This window comes from Coffea eugenioides, chromosome 2 (assembly GCF_003713205.1).
Source record: "Coffea eugenioides isolate CCC68of chromosome 2, Ceug_1.0, whole genome shotgun sequence".
NCBI lineage: Eukaryota > Viridiplantae > Streptophyta > Magnoliopsida > Gentianales > Rubiaceae > Coffea > Coffea eugenioides.
In genome coordinates, this window is record NC_040036.1 from 37,951,803 (window position 1) to 37,969,990 (window position 18,188).

Sequence of the window (18,188 nt, forward strand, 5' to 3'; positions counted from 1 at the left end):
ACAATGGCGACAAAATCGTGCGATGCCATTGCTTAGAACAATGCCGAATTGTGACTACTTGGACAGAGGCAAAGCCATCAAGAAGGTTTCATGGTTGCAGAAATTATGGGGTAATTTTTTGTATGTGCTAAAGTTTAGAATTTGTTAAAATATTTCTTGTATTTTAACTATGAATGGTGGTGAATGCAGAAACGTGGTGCTTGTAATTTTTTTTGTGGTATAATCCACCCATACCTCAAAAGGTGAAGAATATAATGGGTGCACTTTTAAAGGACTTGAGAAGTGTTGAGAGGGAAACGCAGCATTATTGATTGAAATGAACAAGCGAATAATTCCAAAACTCAGGCCCACATTCCACAACGCTCAATCCAAATTCTTATCCACTGTCCCCGCCACCCCGGCGGACCTCTTTTCTGAAAACAGACCACCATTCCCATTTCCCTCCGCCACAAAAACCCCCTGGTGGCGGCTGCAGCGACAAACGCACACTCCCGTCACTAGACTTTGTCTCGCAGTTTTTAGCAATTCTCTCTATTCTTTTTCGTTTTCAGCTCAATGGCCACTGCTCTATATCTGAGTAATTTAACCCGACTTGCTCCATCATCTCTCCCTCTCTCGTCTTCTTTTACATCTCGTTCTTATCTTTTATTCTTTCCTCGTTCTTTCAATGCCCTGCTTAGAGAACCTCGCGGCAAAATTTTCAAGTTACACTGTAAATTTCCCGGCTTTAGCTCTAACTCAATTTTCTTTAACTCTACATTTCCTCGCTGCCGTTTCTCCTCCATTTCCGCTTCAACTAATGCAGGTAATACTTAAATCCATTTTTTTCGTAGAAAAATCCAATTGCAAGTGGGTTTTGTTTTATTATGTGTTTTGCTATATTGTATGTATTATCTGATCAAGCAAATGAGGGATGAATTTTTTTCCCTGTATGTCTGCATTTGTTATTGGGGTATTTTCTATTTAGCTTGGAGTACTAATCTGGAATTTTAAATTTTTTATTATTTTGATAGGTGAATTGTTTGTTTTGTTATTCTTTAATACACTGATGATCAAGAGAATAAAAGGGCGATTTTTATTTTTCTTTTCCCTGTCCGATTGAATTGTTCAGGGATATATGCACTGGCGGAACCAGAACTTGAGAATTTTTTTTTTTTGGTCTTTTTTTGGGGGGGGGGGGGGGGGCTAGCTAGGAAGTATATCTAAGGGGGCATCCTTACATTTTCGTAAGAAACTTTTGGGGCAAAGTTTAATGTTTTCAAGGATACAAGTAAAAAAAATTTAATTTTTGAATAGCATATAAAAGGATTTTTAAATTTTTTTTGGAGGGGGGAGGGTCTAATTTTTAGAAGGATATAGACAACATTTCCAATAATTTAAAGGGGTATTTAAAAAAAATTTTAAATTTATTTTGCAGTCCCCCATTGCATCCACCAGCGTATATGGAATTGTATTTTGAAGTAGTGACCTGGTTTTTTCTTTTTTATTGTGGGATGTTTCTGTAGATGGAAATAGCTATGTTGAAGGGGTGCATGAGATATATGATGTGATAGTAGTAGGAGGTGGTCATGCGGGCTGTGAAGCTGCACTTGCATCAGCCCGTTTAGGGGCGAAAACGCTTCTTCTAACACTTAACATTGACCGGATAGCTTGGCAGGTTGGTAGTTTTTAAATGGAAAACCTTTTTAAATTCATATGTTGTATGCACGGATTTTAAGTGACTTGAAGATTTATAGATGGTGTTGAGTTTTAATTTGGCCAAATGTGTGCAGCCTTGTAATCCAGCTGTTGGTGGACCTGCAAAATCCCAGTTGGTGCATGAGGTGGATGCATTGGGTGGTGAAATTGGAAAGGTAGCTGATAGGTAAATCTTTAAGATGACAGGTGAAGATGTTGAGCTTTGCTTACACAAAATTGGCAGTTATATTGTATATGCCTTACTATTTTTATTTGATTTACTTTAGTTGCTCTTGCTTAATTGGTTTTAACTGGTATACGAAAAACTGGATTGAAGATTTCAACTTCCACTGAGTGGTCTAATAGGACAAGTGGATTAGTGTATGTTAGGTCTGGAAAATGCTTGTATGCATATAGAAAGAAAGCATTTACTTTGAGCACAAATATGGTACTATTATTTCATGTGTCTGCCAGCTTAGTAGTTAAGAAACCAGTTCTATAAATGGCATTCTGGACATGGCCAGAGTATTCTTTTTTTTTTCCATGCCTATTATAAGAAGAAGAAAGTATATTCTTTTTAAAGTGTGAAAAGTTATTTATCCTAGATCAATCTTGAGCTTGAGAAATGTCAAAAATGACTTTCAATGCCTTCAATTGTTGACTGTTGAATATAGGTCACAATGAAAACTTAAGAAATGTTTCATAAGGATGAGTCCTTATTTGGAAATTTACTAGGATTTTTTCCAGATGGACCTGGGTGCCAGTGTCAGACATCTATACATGCTTAGATGCCGCATTCATTGTTTTTCTAGAATAAGCACTAGCCAAAGATTTGGACATGGTATGGTGGTGTATCTTGTTCCATAATTCATAAATCTCTTATTATTTATTAAGCAAATATGATAATACAAATCCAATTTACATTACATTTTTGTGCACCTCTAGAAAGTTGTTTCAACTATGATACAAACTTCTCAACCTTTTCTCCCTATGCTTTTCTGTTTTTCTGGTTTCATTGTCCTTTGCAGAACTTCAGATGAACTGTCGGACAGAGATCCAATACCTATAACAGTGTCCCACATTCATATGTGTATGTGTGTGTGTGTTAGATTTTTGAATTACATAAACTTTATTTTATATCATAGACTTTAAAGCCACAGTTTAGCATTGACTGCAAATTCATGAGCATCTAGTTGTCATCATCTAAACAGTGTAGGAATTCAAAAAATTAAGAAATACAAAAGAAGAAGAAGCTGTCGAAAATTATGTTCCTTGAGGATTTTGAAGTAGGTAAAGAGGGAATTTCGAAATTTTCAAGAAGCAATTACAGTCCCAGAGGTTGTATTTTGCTAACAAGAAAATGAGGAAAAGTTAGAAGGAGACGTGGATATTTTTCTGGTCATCTATGTTTGTTTTTCAAAGAATTGTTGTATTTTCATGTGGATTGCATAAGTTTTCATTTTATGCACTGCAAAACCTAGCAAATTCGCAGGTCAGCACTTGTTAGACACATCTGATAATATCTGGCCATTTATATTATTTATTTCTTTTAAAACTTCTTCTCAACGAACATAGTGGGAAATTAGTTTTCACTTTATTATAATTTGCCTAGAAGGGTTGCTTTCCTCCTATTCAAACCAATTGTTGGTGAATCTATTCTTAAAAAAAAATTCAAATTAACAGTTTGGACTTAAGGTTGGCTAGTTAGAGGTAAAAGATTTTAAAGGTGGAAATAGGATATGGGAAGCTGAACAAGTATGGGTTACTACTTTACATTGTCCTGCTATCCTGCTGTAATATGATGTCAGTGTTTAAACAATGTCATCTTAGTTTGAGGTTTTCAAAAGCAATCAACTTAGTATTAGTACAAATGAAGAAAGAGCATTTTCCGTCTTTGTATTTTGTAATTCAGAATTCTAGAAAACAATAGTGTTTTGTGAGCATTCCATCTAAAGAGTTTGATATTTTGAAGAGTCACTTGATATACAGTGACTCTGTTCCCGAAAATGATGCCATAAAAGAAACAATTTTGGTTCTCAAAAAGTATGTGAGGTAGAACTTACTATTCCAGGTGCAAACTGTCTACTTGCTCTTTGGAAAGTGATTCTTAGAGCTCATTGGACACTAAAAATCTTCAGAAGATGATGACAGATGTATTTATGAGCTCTTAGACTATTTTAATGGTGAGGCTTTGAGGTTTAGTTTAGAGTATATTAATGCCTTACTTCCATCACAAATGGATTTTATTAAGTGAACTTGTCACAGAATAGTTGCTTTTTCCCCCTTTTCTTGCAAAGACAAGAACTGCACTAAATCAAGTGAACCAGTTTTCTCAGAACTTGTTTATTCTATGATGGATCTTTGATACTTAATTTTGAAAATAATTAGAATCAGGAAATAGCAGGCAATAGATTAGGTCTCAGATTATACTAAACTACTCAAATCCCATGTAACCAAATCATAAGCGTTGATTATAAACATAAATATCTTGTGTGGATTCATAGTTGATGAGTATATGAAGCCACTAAACTGTTAGATGGTTGTAGGGATGCTTTATTTTTTTCAGTGTATTTTCTTGTTCTTCAGTTGTTCCATTCATAGGTAATCTTTCTGTCTTATTAGATGCTTCTTTTTGAGTTCTAATGGTACTATGTTTCTCATTGTGTCTTGCCATTTTCATTATTTGCTACAGATGTTATTTGCAAAAGCGTGTGCTTAACACCTCAAGAGGCCCTGCTGTTAGGGCATTGCGTGCACAGACTGATAAGAGGGAATATGCAATGGAAATGAAAAAAATAGTAGAGAGGCAAGTCCTAAGACGCATTTCTAAACTTTATGATTAAGAACACATTTCTGCCTGAAAGTCATTGAACGAAGCGAAGTCTATAATTTATCAATTAATAATTAACTTCTACTTTCAGTACCCCAAACCTTTCTGTTAGAGAGGCAATGGTGACAGATATTTTGCTGGGAAAGAATGACAATGTGGAAGGTGTTTGTACATTTTTTGGGATGAACTTCTATGCACCTTCTGTGGTTCTCACTACTGGCACTTTTATGAGTGGCCAAATCTGGGTTGGTAGAACTTCTATGTCTGCAGGAAGAGCTGGCGAATCAGCTTCACATGGCCTAACAGAAAATCTGCAGCGCCTTGGATTTGAAACTGATCGACTGAAAACTGGCACACCTGCCCGCGTGGATATTCGCACTGTGGATTTCACCGGACTGGAGCCCCAGCATGGAGATGAAGAGGTCCTTTCACTTTATCCTATTTGTAGGCTCAGTTGTTTTACTTACAGCATATTCTTTCTGGTTGTGCTTAAGCAATTTCCTACGAAGTCAAAGAGGTAACAGAGGAGACTTTCTGCTTATGTGCAGAGTTGGGTGGCAATTTATCATTGTACTAATGACTTGTTCTTTTGTTTTTATGTCTTGATATTAGGCACATGAATCTTCTAGTAAATGCTGGTCACTTAGACACTGTACAAGTTGTCCAAGCTGTTTTGTAGGGCATATTACTTACAATGCGATTGCTAAGTAGTACCCCTTTATTTATGGTATTATGCAATTTTCAAGTAGTGTGGCTTACACTTAGAGCTGATTTGAGTGTGTCTGAGCTTGAGTGGAGTAATCTGAAGCATAAAGTGTTTGGAGAAAAGATGCATTCATGTCAAAGCCCAAATGATGACCAGTGAAACTGGGCTTTGGGAGGACACTTGAGCATAATACTTGTACATAGGCAATCATAGTTATTCGATGGACTTCATACACAAAATAGGTCGACAAAAGAGGGCGAGAATGCAACACATTGACATAGAAGAACAGAAGTCACGTATCTAAGCACATGCAAGACTGAGGACAGAGACACAATATACAAACTATTCACTTTAAAAAAAGGCCCAAGGGATCTGCTATTGCAAAGAAGCACTAACGTCAGAATTTCACTTAGTTTCTGGAAGCGAAAAAAACTTCATTCTTGACAGCTTTAACGCCTGCTTTAGTGTTCTTGTTTTCAATTATTTGGTTTGTGTATTTCACACGATGATTTTATCTATAAGTGGAAAAGTGGGAAATTTTACCTTGATTCTCTTCCTGGTGCAGTATTGTTGAATAATGTGTTGATTATGCTTCTGATGCATTATGATGTTAATCAGGTGAGCTGGTTTAGTTTTGATCCTGAGTTTCACATAGAAAGGGAACAGATGTGCTGTTATTTGACTCGTACTACAACAATAACTCATCAATTAATCAAGGATAATTTGCATGAAACTCCTACTTATGGAGGATGGGTTGAAGCGAAGGGACCCAGATACTGCCCCTCCATTGAGGACAAAGTAAGATCTTCATTCTTGAAAGTCTACTGTTCCTTGTTCATGTATGTCTGTGATATTTCCACTCCATCTACCCTCTTCTTTCTATGTTAATCTGCATGTTTCCTGTTTCATTTATGCAGATTGTTAGATTCCAAGACAAGGATTCACATCAAATATTTCTTGAGCCAGAGGGTAGAAATGTTCCTGAGCTATATGTGCAGGTTGTTATTGATCTCTACATTCATCTTGGTTCTTTATAGTTGAACAGTCATGCCAAATTTGCTTAAAGAAGGGCATTCAATTGAAGTGTGAATTAAGTTCATATTCTCTCCTAACAATTAGCTTATCCTGTAATCTTTACTTGCTTTACCTTCATGTGTATTGAAATGTTTCATTGTTAGTTGTTAAATTGTTATTCCATCAGAAGTTAGACAAAGATGTGATTCATTTTTATTCTGTTATGAGTTTACATTGCACCCATTAAAATAATGCTTGCAATAGTTTTTTGATGTTTAACATTTGAAGGTTCTTGAGTGAAGTGTTTGTGATTTTTTCTCTATCACTGTTTGCTATATATTGCTTCAGGGGATCATAACTCCTTTACCATAGCAATTTTTGCTCCGTGTATAAAAATGAACTTGGAAGAAACGCATCACTAATTAGATCGATGAAAAGGAAAGAAAGGTAGGAAAGTGGAGGCTTTATTATCTGCTTAAGGGCTAGGATCAAAGAGAAAGCAATAATAGGACCAAGCATCTCATGAATAGTATCTTATTCTTCATCTTCTTAATCGTTTACCTTTACTGTCCTGTGAGCTGTGATTTCCTGCATCTGCATATCTATGGATGTTTTGTGCATTGTATGTGACTGGAGATGCAAGTATATTCCTTGTTGCTTCTGAAATTTAAGGACTATTTATTGCTATCAACCTTTTGACTAAAGTTACCTTTATTTTTTAAATATCCTTTCCTTGCATGAAAAAGAGAGCATGGAGCTGTTTCTGGCCTTCTATTGCTTATGTTTTCTTTCTAAAAAACAAATACAGACAGAAAAGGTACTTCTAGTTGTGGCTGAAGGCCTCATACTAGGTTTTAAGAAATAGCACACAAGTCCTTGTGTAAAATACTATTGGTTGGACTCTAAATATGCAGTGGAAAACTTTACGTCTTCTTTATTTAACTTGAATATTTGTTTAATGCCGCTATAATTTCCTTTCCTATGCTTGTAGTCTTTGTTAAAAGCATAGCAGGTACTTTAGTGGATAGTTGTATACACCTAGTTGTTCTTTTGTTAAAAAGGAATATGAATCAATATATTGGGTCAAACTGTGAGTATTTTAGTTACATGTCTGGTTGTGTGTTCCTATGAAAATGTGATTTCAAGGTTTGATTTGAGTAATTACCCTTAAAATTCAGAAAATCAACTGGAATTGAGTGCAAGAAAAACAATTGCACCTGCTTAGTTAAAGGAAAAGATTTCAAAAGAACAAATTAGCTATAGACATTGGCAGTCTACTTTTCCTAGATCTTCATCATAAATGCTTTGTTGGTAGATTCTTGGGTCTGTGTGTCGTAATCTGGCTTAGTTCCCCAAAAATTGCTGGTTATCTTTCCTGTCACCCATCAAAGTCTTGGTGCTTATTGCTCTACGCCTTTTATGTTTAGTTACCACAAATAAGACAAGGCTTTTGGCCTTTGTGCATCTCTGCAATTCTTATTCTTTTTTAAGTATAAGGAAGTCAGGAGATTAGATAAAATTATCCTGCTTATGCGTCGTATATTTATCCTATACATCTTTTCTCGTTTAGTAACCGTGCTGCGTTTTTAGGGATTCTCTACTGGTTTACCTGAGAGACTGCAATTGCCGCTCCTAAGATCATTACCAGGACTTGAGAACTGTTCAATGCTGAGGCCTGCTTATGCTGTAGAGTATGATTACTTGCCTGCTCATCAGTGTCATCGGACACTTATGACAAAAAAGATTGAAGGACTCTTTTTCTCTGGTCAAATAAATGGAACAACAGGCTATGAAGAAGCTGCTGCTCAGGTCATATATTTTGTAATTTGGGTAGATGAATTTTTTGATGTAAAGTAACCATTGTTAGGCTCTCTTCTTGAATGGCATCATAACCATTGTCTACCTAACAACAAGCCTTATCTTTTTCCTTTTCCCTTTTACAGGGCATTATTTCTGGAATTAATGCTGCTAGGCATTCAGATGGAAAGTCGCTTATAGTTCTTGAAAGGGAAAGTAGTTATATTGGAACTTTGATTGATGATCTGGTAACCAAAGATCTTCGAGAGCCCTACCGTATGTTAACAAGGTGAGGTTTCCTTACATGGCATGACAAATGTTGATTTGATTTCTTACCTGTTTAGATTGAAGTAATTTAAGATGTTTGAGTAGCTGAGTCTAAGGCACTAGTGAAATTGCAGTTCTCTCGATATTCTAGGAATGTTACTTTTGAAAAAGTGATCATAGTACTTTGATGTTGCATGCCTTAATTGATGTGATGCTCAACTGTGTTTTACCTGTTATAGTTCTATTTCAGTGTTTGTAAGTTCTCCCGTTAGTTGATGGTGCCTTGTTTGTGTCTATAACTTTTAGGTTTGTAAGACCTCAACCAAGGGTGCCTTCAAAATTCTCATGCATATTTTCTGCTATGGCCATACTGCTTAACACTGAGATCTGGTATCTTAGCCCATGTGGGTAATGGTTGATTTAGTTAACATTTTCACCCTAAAATGGAACCTCACAGGGGTCTGACCCTATGAGCTATACAATTGGGATGTGGGATTTTAATAGTTCTTCCTTGCGATCCTCTATACAAGGGTAGTTGTACATATGAATCAGGAGGTTCGGTTTCTAATGCCAAAATATATTATATTAGTTCATTCAATGTGTTTTGTACTTTGCCTGTTGGGCACCTTTTCTTAATCTATGGTGATGATGAGGAGTGAGTCTCACTTTTGAGATTAATTGGGGTTGTGTATTTTGTGGCATCCTTGATGTTTCTTGCTAGAATTCAACCCCCCATCATTTTCAAAGCTAGAAGGTTCCCAAGGACCACGATTTGGTCTTTGTTGATACTAAGATTTGGTCTATGAACTTGTGAGATAGTTGCCTTTGGTCTTGATTAGTAGATCTGAAAGTGTTGTCACATTAGCACATATTGGCCAAGGTACAGCCAATTAAGTATGAGCTGGTTCTCTTTCTTGAGCATGTACTTGAGATGTAGCTATATGTCTGGAGATGGAGTTTTCCTATAATGTAAATTAAAGTGGCACCCGAGAATACATACTTTATCTTTAAAGGAATCCACATGGAAGGCTCTGAACCTATGCCCTTCTATGGGTTTCAGACGGGGACAGGGCTGACTCTTAAAGGCGAATAGTATTATGCTTCCAATTATCTGTCATGAATTCCATTGAATTGCATAGGACTGTTTATGGAGATCAGAGATTCTTCGTAACAGATTCCATCATTAATCAAGTTCTTGATTTACTTGGTGTATAGGGTGAAGGAGACCTGAGAATTGAGCAAATTCCTTGAGATTTTATGTTGCATGATGTTGCATCACCAATTAGAAAGTTTAGATGTCTCTGAACAAGTCGTCAGTGCATCTGTTTAGTCTTTACTGGATTCTCCATCCATAAATAGTTAGCTCGTGTCATATTGCCTTTTCTTCAGGCTAATTTCTTTATATATTGTTGGAAAAAAGAAAAAGTAAAAAATGTGTGGCTCTAACAAGGTTTGTTTCTGCTTATGCTGGGCAATTTTTAAATAACACTGCGGCCTCTCTAAGTTTTTTAAGAAATTTGTTATTTTTTTAACGTAATTTCATAATATTAAAATTTTTAATTGACCATGTGATTAGTTAGATTAGTTAATAATTTAATTGATAAAATATAGGATTAAGAATAAATTAATTTAGGGGTAATTAATGTAGTTTTTACATGTAATTAATTAGGCGCAAGTAATAACTTAAATATGCGTAATTAATATAGTTAATAATTTAAATAAGTGTAGGTGATATAGTTAATAATTTATATGTGTAATTAATGTAGTTAATTGACCATGTGAATAGCTAGATTAGTTAATTAATGATTTAATTGGTAAAATGTAGGATTAACAATAAATTAATGTAGTTTTAACATGTAATTAATTAGGTGTAACTAATAGTTAATAATTTAAATAGGTGTAATTAATGTACTTTTAACATGTAATTTTTGTTGATGGTGAGACATATTCAATTAATGCTTTGTTAGCTTGTTTTTAATTTTGTAATTGATAAAATTAAATTTGGCACTCATTTTTAAATGAGACACATTAAATTAATTCTGTAATTGATAAAATTAAATTTTGTAATTGGTACTTTTAACATGTAATTAAATTTTGTAATTATTTTTAAAAATGTAATTAATTAATCACAACAAATAAAAATGAGTGCCAAATTTAATATTATCAATTACGAAATTAAAAACAAGCTAACAAGCATTAATGTAATATGTCTCACCATCAATAATAATTACATGTTAAAAGTATGTGAACCACACCTATTGAAATGATTAACTATTAATTACACCTAATTAATTACCTGTTAAAGTTAAATTAATTTATTGTTAATCCTATATTTTACCAATTACATTATTAATTAACTAATCTGACTATTCACATGGTCAGTTAACTACATTAATTACACATTTAAATTTTTAACTGCATTAGTTACGCTTCTTTAAATTATTTACTATATTAATTACACATATTTAAATTATTACTTACACCTAATTAATTACATGTTAAAACTACATTAATTGCCCCTACATTAGTTTATTCTTAATCCTATATTTTATCAATTAAATTAGTAACTAACTAATCACATGGTCAATTAAAAAATTTATATTATGAAATTACATTAAATAAATAACAAAAGAAAAAAATTTTGTCAAAAACAAGCCTTGTTAGAGTCACACTTTCCCGACTTGTTTTTCCCCAATAATATGTGAAAAAATTAGCCTTTTTCTTCGCTATTCTTGCAGCTTGTATGACTTCGGACTTGTTGCATCTGTGCCTAAACTTTACATTACTCTGAAGATTTTGGCTACCTAGAGTGCAGCTACCTAACAGCTTATGTATATTTGGTATCTTTGATATTATTCTGTATATCCCATCTGTAAAATAGTAGTAAATTAAAAGAGTTTGTATAGCAATTATAGAAATTCAGAAATTCTTTTCCAGTTTTCCCAATTATTAATCAAGCCCCTTTTTTTCCTTCCTTATTTAAGTATCTCGATTATTGTGAGAATGCATCTAGAGTTGTACTTAATCTAGTTCTTAAAAAGATTACTATTTCTTAGGCAACTTATTGTGTTTCTTCTTTTGCTCATTTCGTAGCCGTTCAGAACATCGTTTGCTTCTCCGAGCTGACAATGCTGATAGTCGTCTCACTCCTCTTGGGCATGAAATTGGTTTAATAGATGATAAGCGTTGGAAGAAATACCAGGATAAGCAAGCTCAAATTTCAGAGGAGAAAAAGCGACTGAAGACAGTAAGAATATCAGGTAATTGCAATCTTTCTGCAAAAAGCAATAGGACCTGCACCTATCTTATGCTACCAGAGTTGTATTGTTGTTCTGGTTTTAATCAAATTGTCCTGTGAAGTTCTACAATAGTTTTTAGGGGGAAATTCTTAGTGAAAGCTCTGCACAGGGTAACTTAGTTCTGTGTGTATAGAAATGCACATGTTGGCAAATTACGAAACATAAATTAAATAAACTAGTCTTGCAAGCCTTCTGAATGTTTTCTTGGGATATTGTTAAAAGAAAAAATGAAATTGATGAGGTTTCTGATCATTTGGAGGAAAAGTGATAAGCACTCAATTTACATCGTATGTTTGATGTAAATTGATTCGCAGCACTTTTATGTACAACATGAGGCATTTTATAACATTTTGGTGCTTAAAGGATCTACCAGTGAGAAATCAGAAGGTTATTCTGCATTGAAGTATTTCGAGTTAAGGATGACTAAAAGACATCTTAGTATTTTGAGCAAAAGAACTCAGCCTATTTGCGTGCCTTGCTGTGAACCAGATGCTTTGATGCATCCTTCCTCAATTAATTGTGATGTCAATTCCAGAAGAAAAACCAGACTTTCTCCGCTTTCACTTGAAGTAAAGGGTTAGGCTACTGTGCTCCTGGAGTTTCCCCTCGTGTTATTATTACATATATTCAGAAAATTGAAGAGGATGTTAAGTGGAATTGGTCCAACCAGGAAATTTCCAGTAGTACAGAATGCTTGTAACTGTACATTTAAAACGAAAACTATTTTCCATTAATAAACCAGGACTTGTATTCCCTCTTAAAAGCTTTTGTAAGATATCTGAAAACTATGGGTGTTTGTGTGTATCTGTGTGTGTGTGTGTGTATAAGAGAGAGATAAATTGCATGAATGCTTATAACTGTACCTTCAAAATGAAAACTAGTTTTATTGATAAATCAGGATGTATTCCCTCTTTGAAGCGTCATGGGATTTCTGAAACTGTGTGTAACCATACCTATAGTAACAAATGGTTAAAGTTGACTAAATGGCTCTAATAAGAAGATTATACTTAAGGAGTTCTACAAGTGTATGCTCTATTATTTCATGAATAACAAGACTGGATGCAGGTGATGAGCTCCTTGGGTATCTTCAAGTAGTTTCACTGTAGTAATTCTGTTGTGCATTGTCCCCAAACCCTTTTTTAAAATTTCAGCAGTAGAGTGTTCCTTGCAAGTAGTGCTTGTCATTTTCTCCAACCAAACCAAGATAATGGATTTTTGCCACCAAATGCACAGTAAACTGTTGATGGTACCCTAGAAAAGGATGATCTTGCCCAGTCTGTCTAGAAATAATTGTGTCCCTGAAATTCATACATGACAACAATTACCATTTTCATTATGACCTTTTCTCTGGCAGTAAATCAAGACCAAAATAGACATTTTTAAGGTGAGAGAGACAACTACAATGTTTAAACCACGATTCTCGACACCAAAATTTGTTTGATATTTGTTATGGTGAATTCTTTAAGATTCTGAAGACCACCTCTTTTCTCTTGTAATAATTCAAGTTATCAACTTTGGCAATTAAAATATTCTCCAAAAAGCAGTATGCTCGTGAAAAGAGAGAAAGTGGTAAGCACCATGTCGACACAATGCTTTGGTCATCTGAGAAATCTGCATCAGACCCTGCCTTTTGAAGTAGAGCTCTTAGAAGTAATTTTCTGTTAATCATCAGTGCTAAGTGACTTGTACACATCTGACATAAGTCTGGATGTGGACATTCAGTTCAAGTTTAAACATTGAAAAGAGCATTTGGAGCCAAACTGCTTATATTTTCATTAGTGATTTGTTGTGGGCAGCATATAAATTAATTTTTGGGTTTATGTACACCAGTTAAAGAGAGTAAAGTCCAAGTACCGTGTTGAATACTTCACCGGATGTATATAGAACTGTCAGAGGTGACCAACCTTGTTGTTTGCATATTATCTTGACTTGCAGTACTGATATCATAGTGGAGAGTTGCAGTCTATCTGGTTTCAGCTCGGTAAAGAACTGACATGCTATATCTTGTCTGGGTGCTTACTATCTTAGAATTGCCGACAGAATGAGAAATAGAGTAATTTTTTTTTTTTTTGGCGTGCATGAGATATAATAATTTTTGTGGTTTTATAAGACAAATATTTCTTAGTAAGAACTTGGTCCTGAAGAGCTTCCTCTTGTGTTTAAACCACAGGCGGAGATTTAGTTGCCGAAGTTACTGCTCTGTCTTCTCAGCCAGTGAGGGATGCATCAACATTGGAGAGTCTGCTGAAGAAACCGCATATTCAGTACAAACTTCTCGATAAGCATGGTTTTGGAAATGACCTCCTATCTAGTGTGGAAAAAGAATGTGTGGAGATTGATATCAAGTATGAGGGTTTCATTACTCGCCAGAAACTGCAACTCCAACAGGTTAAAACTTTATGTATTCTGATTTATCTTGGAAATAAAATATATATAAAATATACTGACCATCTAGGGCATCTACCTTGTTTGCCAAGCATCTTAGGATATTTCTTTTAGTTGTCTTGACTTTTACTTTTGGGTACATTTTTCTGCTAAATAATTTCACTATCTCAATATATCTACATTTAATGCTTCAACTGCTCGGCATGCCAGTTTATTTCTGTCAGCCTAGTTGGTTTTTGGAGTGTTAATCATACATCTGACCTGTAGACATCTTAATTCCTTTTTCCACTTACAGATGGTTCATCAACAACACAGACCACTTCCGCAGGATATAGATTATCATGCAATAACAACATTGTCTCTTGAAGCACGTGAGAAACTGTCAAAGGTATCTTTTGCAAATTTTATTCGATGGCATAATAAAATTACAGTATAAAGTAACTTCAAGGAGGAACAGAATAAAAGTGGATTTTTTTTTTTTTTAAATATTCAATTAGCAGCAATCATGGGTGGTGTTGAAGAGATTGATAAAAAGCTTCATTGTACATTATGAGGTTCAAAATGAGCATAAGCCCCTTAGACCCCTTGGCCGATGCGAAAAGCTATTAGTCCATTTTGTTGATTTCTTCTTCAGCGTTAGGGACCTCTTTCCCAGTTTTTCATTCTCACCCCTTTGTGGGGAGTTTAATTGCATTTTATTAGTGGATAGTAACATCATTACACCTATCAAGCAGTCTAATAACTTTGTACTTTGGTTGTAAATTAATAATTTTGATCCCTTTTCTTCAGGTCAGGCCACAAACTATTGGTCAAGCAAGTAGAGTTGGTGGAGTTAGCCCTGCTGACATTACTGCACTCCTGATCATCCTTGAGTCAAACAGGAGGAAAGCCCAGGACAAAAGACATCATCAACTGCAGGCCTCTGCTGTGACAGATGAAGGCCCAAAGATGACAGAAACTGCTTTATAAGGCGCAGTCGGCTCTTCAAATTTTCCAGCGGTTCATTCTTTGTGCATTTTTCACAGGAGTTTCTTATCACTGACTGAAGATCTTCAAATTTGAATGACATCAACATTAGGCAAGCTATGAAATTTGTGAATATAGGAATATTTGATAACTGAAATGAGAATTTTGGCCAGGCCTCCAAATGGAAGAAAGACGAGTCGTACGGCCTGGGAAGGTGTAAGTTGGTGTGAATAAGTTCCAAATGTAGCAGAGATGGCCTTTTTGCTCTTGTTTTGCGCACAATCCTCCACCCACTCTTGTATATATTGTTCGCATTAGCTTCAAAAATGATTACTCAAAAGTATCTATTATCGTGTAAATACTAATCTTGCTTCTAACCACAAGTTTCATGGATTTTTATAAAGGTTCCGTTTTAATTGTTGAGACATGCTCAAAATGTCTTCTGCTTAACTTTTGCCATTATGTCTCTCTGATTTACTGTTGCGAAAACTGCACGGCACACTGTTGCTGAGAACCACTTAGAGAATCTTTATTTTAGAGGTGGGCTGTGGCTAAACTAGACATTGCATTAATTATCTTTTTGTTTTTTCGCTCCATTATTATAAGAGGATTACCTGTTTTGTTTTTGTTGACACTTTTATTATTGTTGTTGTTATTATTATTATTATTATTTTTTTTTTTTTTAGTATAAGTAGGAGGCCTTGAACTTGAGATCTCTCACTTACACGCTCCATCTCCTGTACCATCCAATCCATCTCTCTCTCAAATTATCTGTTTTGTTGTTATTGCATAACCTAATTTCTTTTACCTTCATTTTTTTCCTTTTTAAATTCCATTGCATCGGGGTCTCCCATGAGAAAACATTCAATGTCAAATTTTACCTAAAACAGTTTGAAGACGTTTGCTAGCTTGAAGCTAAACCATAAAGATGAAATTCTTTCTTGCTTTTGACATCTGAAGATATGTGGTAGCATTACTCAAAAGAAAGGAAATTATACTAAAAAAAATCCATAAACAAGCCAAATATGTATGATAAAGTTATGCAGGTCCCCATTTCGCCTAAACAACGAGAAAAAGATCGTGCAAAATACGACATGTTCTCGGAAGGGTACACGACAATTAAACCAATAAATTTTACAGCTAATTTGATGTTACCATGAAAACCAATATGTTAGCATAATCTGCATTACCAACATTTAACTTGTATGCTATATCTTCACACTGGACTTAAATGCGTTAATCATCATTAAACTTTATTTTCTTTTTATCCATGGTTTTTATTTTCAACTTCTTGAGCTATCTAGACAAATTTTCATTTTGTTTAATTTTCTTTTTTTGGGTTTTTCTGGGGGGAGGGGAAATGGGTGGGACATTGGAACTGGAGGAAAGGACACAATACGGGGAGAGAGGCATTCAAACTCCTTTCTGTTGGATTTGGTAAGTACATTTTTATTTATAGGTCTAACCAAAAAGAGCCCATAACTAATTAGTTTACGTACCTAGCTAAATTTAACTACAGAAAAGATAACTCAAGTCCTATGAATTGAATGAATTGAAATCGCAAGTTGCATCAGCCTTGTAAAGAATTGTTCCAACTGCAGGTTTCATTTCTCGAAACAACAAATGGTCAATCACATTTTTTTCGCTGAAGTGATGAAGAGAGAGAAAAGAGAGTTGGGAAGAAAAAGAGTAAGAGAGAAAAGTTGTTCTTGACATTTGTTGGCTTCAATAGGATGGTGAATTGGAATCCGATTGAGATGAAATTTTAACCACACAGTCCTCTCTCTAAACTCTAACTGTTTATGGGTTTCGATTTTAGATTTCCTCTTCAATTTTTTTATTTAATTTTTTTTAGCAAATGGAAGGTTTTGAATTTAGAACATTCTATTTACAATACCTTCCATCTTATCACCTAACCCAACTCTCCCCATTGGATTTTCTCTTCTATTTGTAACACATAGAATTGCAAACGAGTCAATTCAAGTTGAACTTTGCCTCAACGAGCCAAACTCGACTTAATTTTAACTAAGTTCGAACTCAAACTCAACGAGTTTTTATTCTAAAATTCAAACACGAGCTCAAATAAACTAAAAATAATTTTTATATTTTTCAAAATGGATAAAATTGACATTTTACCTTAATAAATAATAAAAATATAGGGGATATACTTTTAATTTCACTATTAAAAATATAAAATACTAAGAATATAAAAATTAGAGTTGGCTCGACGAGTTAACAAGCTAAATATTTGTGTACTCAACTAAATTTTACTAGCTTGCAAAACCAGCTCAAACTCAACTCGAGTTCAATGTTGACTGAGTTTGAGTCGAGTTTTGACTGAGTTGGCCCACTCATGATCGCAAATCATTTTGATTAGTTTGCAACCCTAATAACACCCTTCCAAACTTGCTTCTTAGAAAGTTATAATTTTTGAGAGATGTATTGTAGTAAATACACTTGATTGATATGGTTAATGTTGTTGTCATCCAGATACTTTAGATAGACTTGTATAACCCATTATTTTTATATTGGAAATTTTTTACTAGACCAGGCCCTGTGTTTTTTCCAATTTAGATTTTTCATGTTAAAAATCTTGATGTACTGTGCCTTTTAATTCTTTGCATTTTACTATTACTGTTGATATCGTTACTTGGTGATTTAGTTTGTTTCTATTTTAATTGGCACTTAAGGAAAAAGTTATTTATCCTGGGTTAACTATGATATTATATGCTTGTACCGATACCCTTTTCCCAACAAAGTGGTACCATAGCAACCAAGTTGGGCTATTCATTTGTACTGATTAAAATGGATGATTTGGACAGTGCATGTATGATTAAATTAAATGTAACAAATTATTGGACTTGAAAGCCTTGAATGGAAGACTAGGTTGCTATTGAGTCAAGTCCAACTCAAATAGCGCATTGCTCGATCTCTACTGAAGCGAGAATACTTGAACTCGAACTCAAACTCGCCGAGTTCAAACTTATATCCTTACTCGAATTCAAGCTTGAGTTTGAACAAATCAAGCTCAATCAAGTTCAATCGAGTTTTCCTACTCAATTTTTTAGTAAATTTTTTAATTTTATAATAAATAATTAAAAATTATATTATAAATATACTACTCGATAAGACTTGATGAGTACTCGAGTTTTGACTTTTTCTACTCGTACTCAACTCAATTATCTTATCAAGTAGTTCGAACTCTACTCAAACTCAATCAACGTCGAGTTCAAGTCGACCCTTTGAC

General features: G+C 34.5%; 1 protein-coding gene across 2 annotated transcripts; it reads left to right on the forward strand.

Annotated features, from left to right (window-relative positions):
* The first annotated feature begins 389 nt into the window (after window positions 1–389).
* LOC113762789 (tRNA uridine 5-carboxymethylaminomethyl modification enzyme MnmG) lies at window positions 390–15,368 on the forward strand. 2 transcript variants are annotated; one of them, XM_027306384.1, is made up of 13 exons: window positions 390–805; window positions 1,506–1,657; window positions 1,773–1,864; window positions 4,370–4,483; window positions 4,599–4,929; window positions 5,832–6,011; window positions 6,131–6,211; window positions 7,818–8,036; window positions 8,171–8,313; window positions 11,385–11,551; window positions 13,761–13,978; window positions 14,271–14,363; window positions 14,770–14,887. In XM_027306384.1, exons 1-13 carry the CDS (start codon window positions 556–558, stop codon window positions 14,794–14,796), a joined length of 2,067 nt encoding a protein of 688 aa, XP_027162185.1. In that variant the 5' UTR covers window positions 390–555; the 3' UTR covers window positions 14,797–14,887. The 2 variants fall into 2 exon arrangements, with proteins under 2 accessions (XP_027162185.1, XP_027162184.1); XM_027306383.1 differs by having other exon boundaries at window positions 393–805; window positions 14,765–15,368.
* Window positions 15,369–18,188: the final 2,820 nt, after the last annotated feature.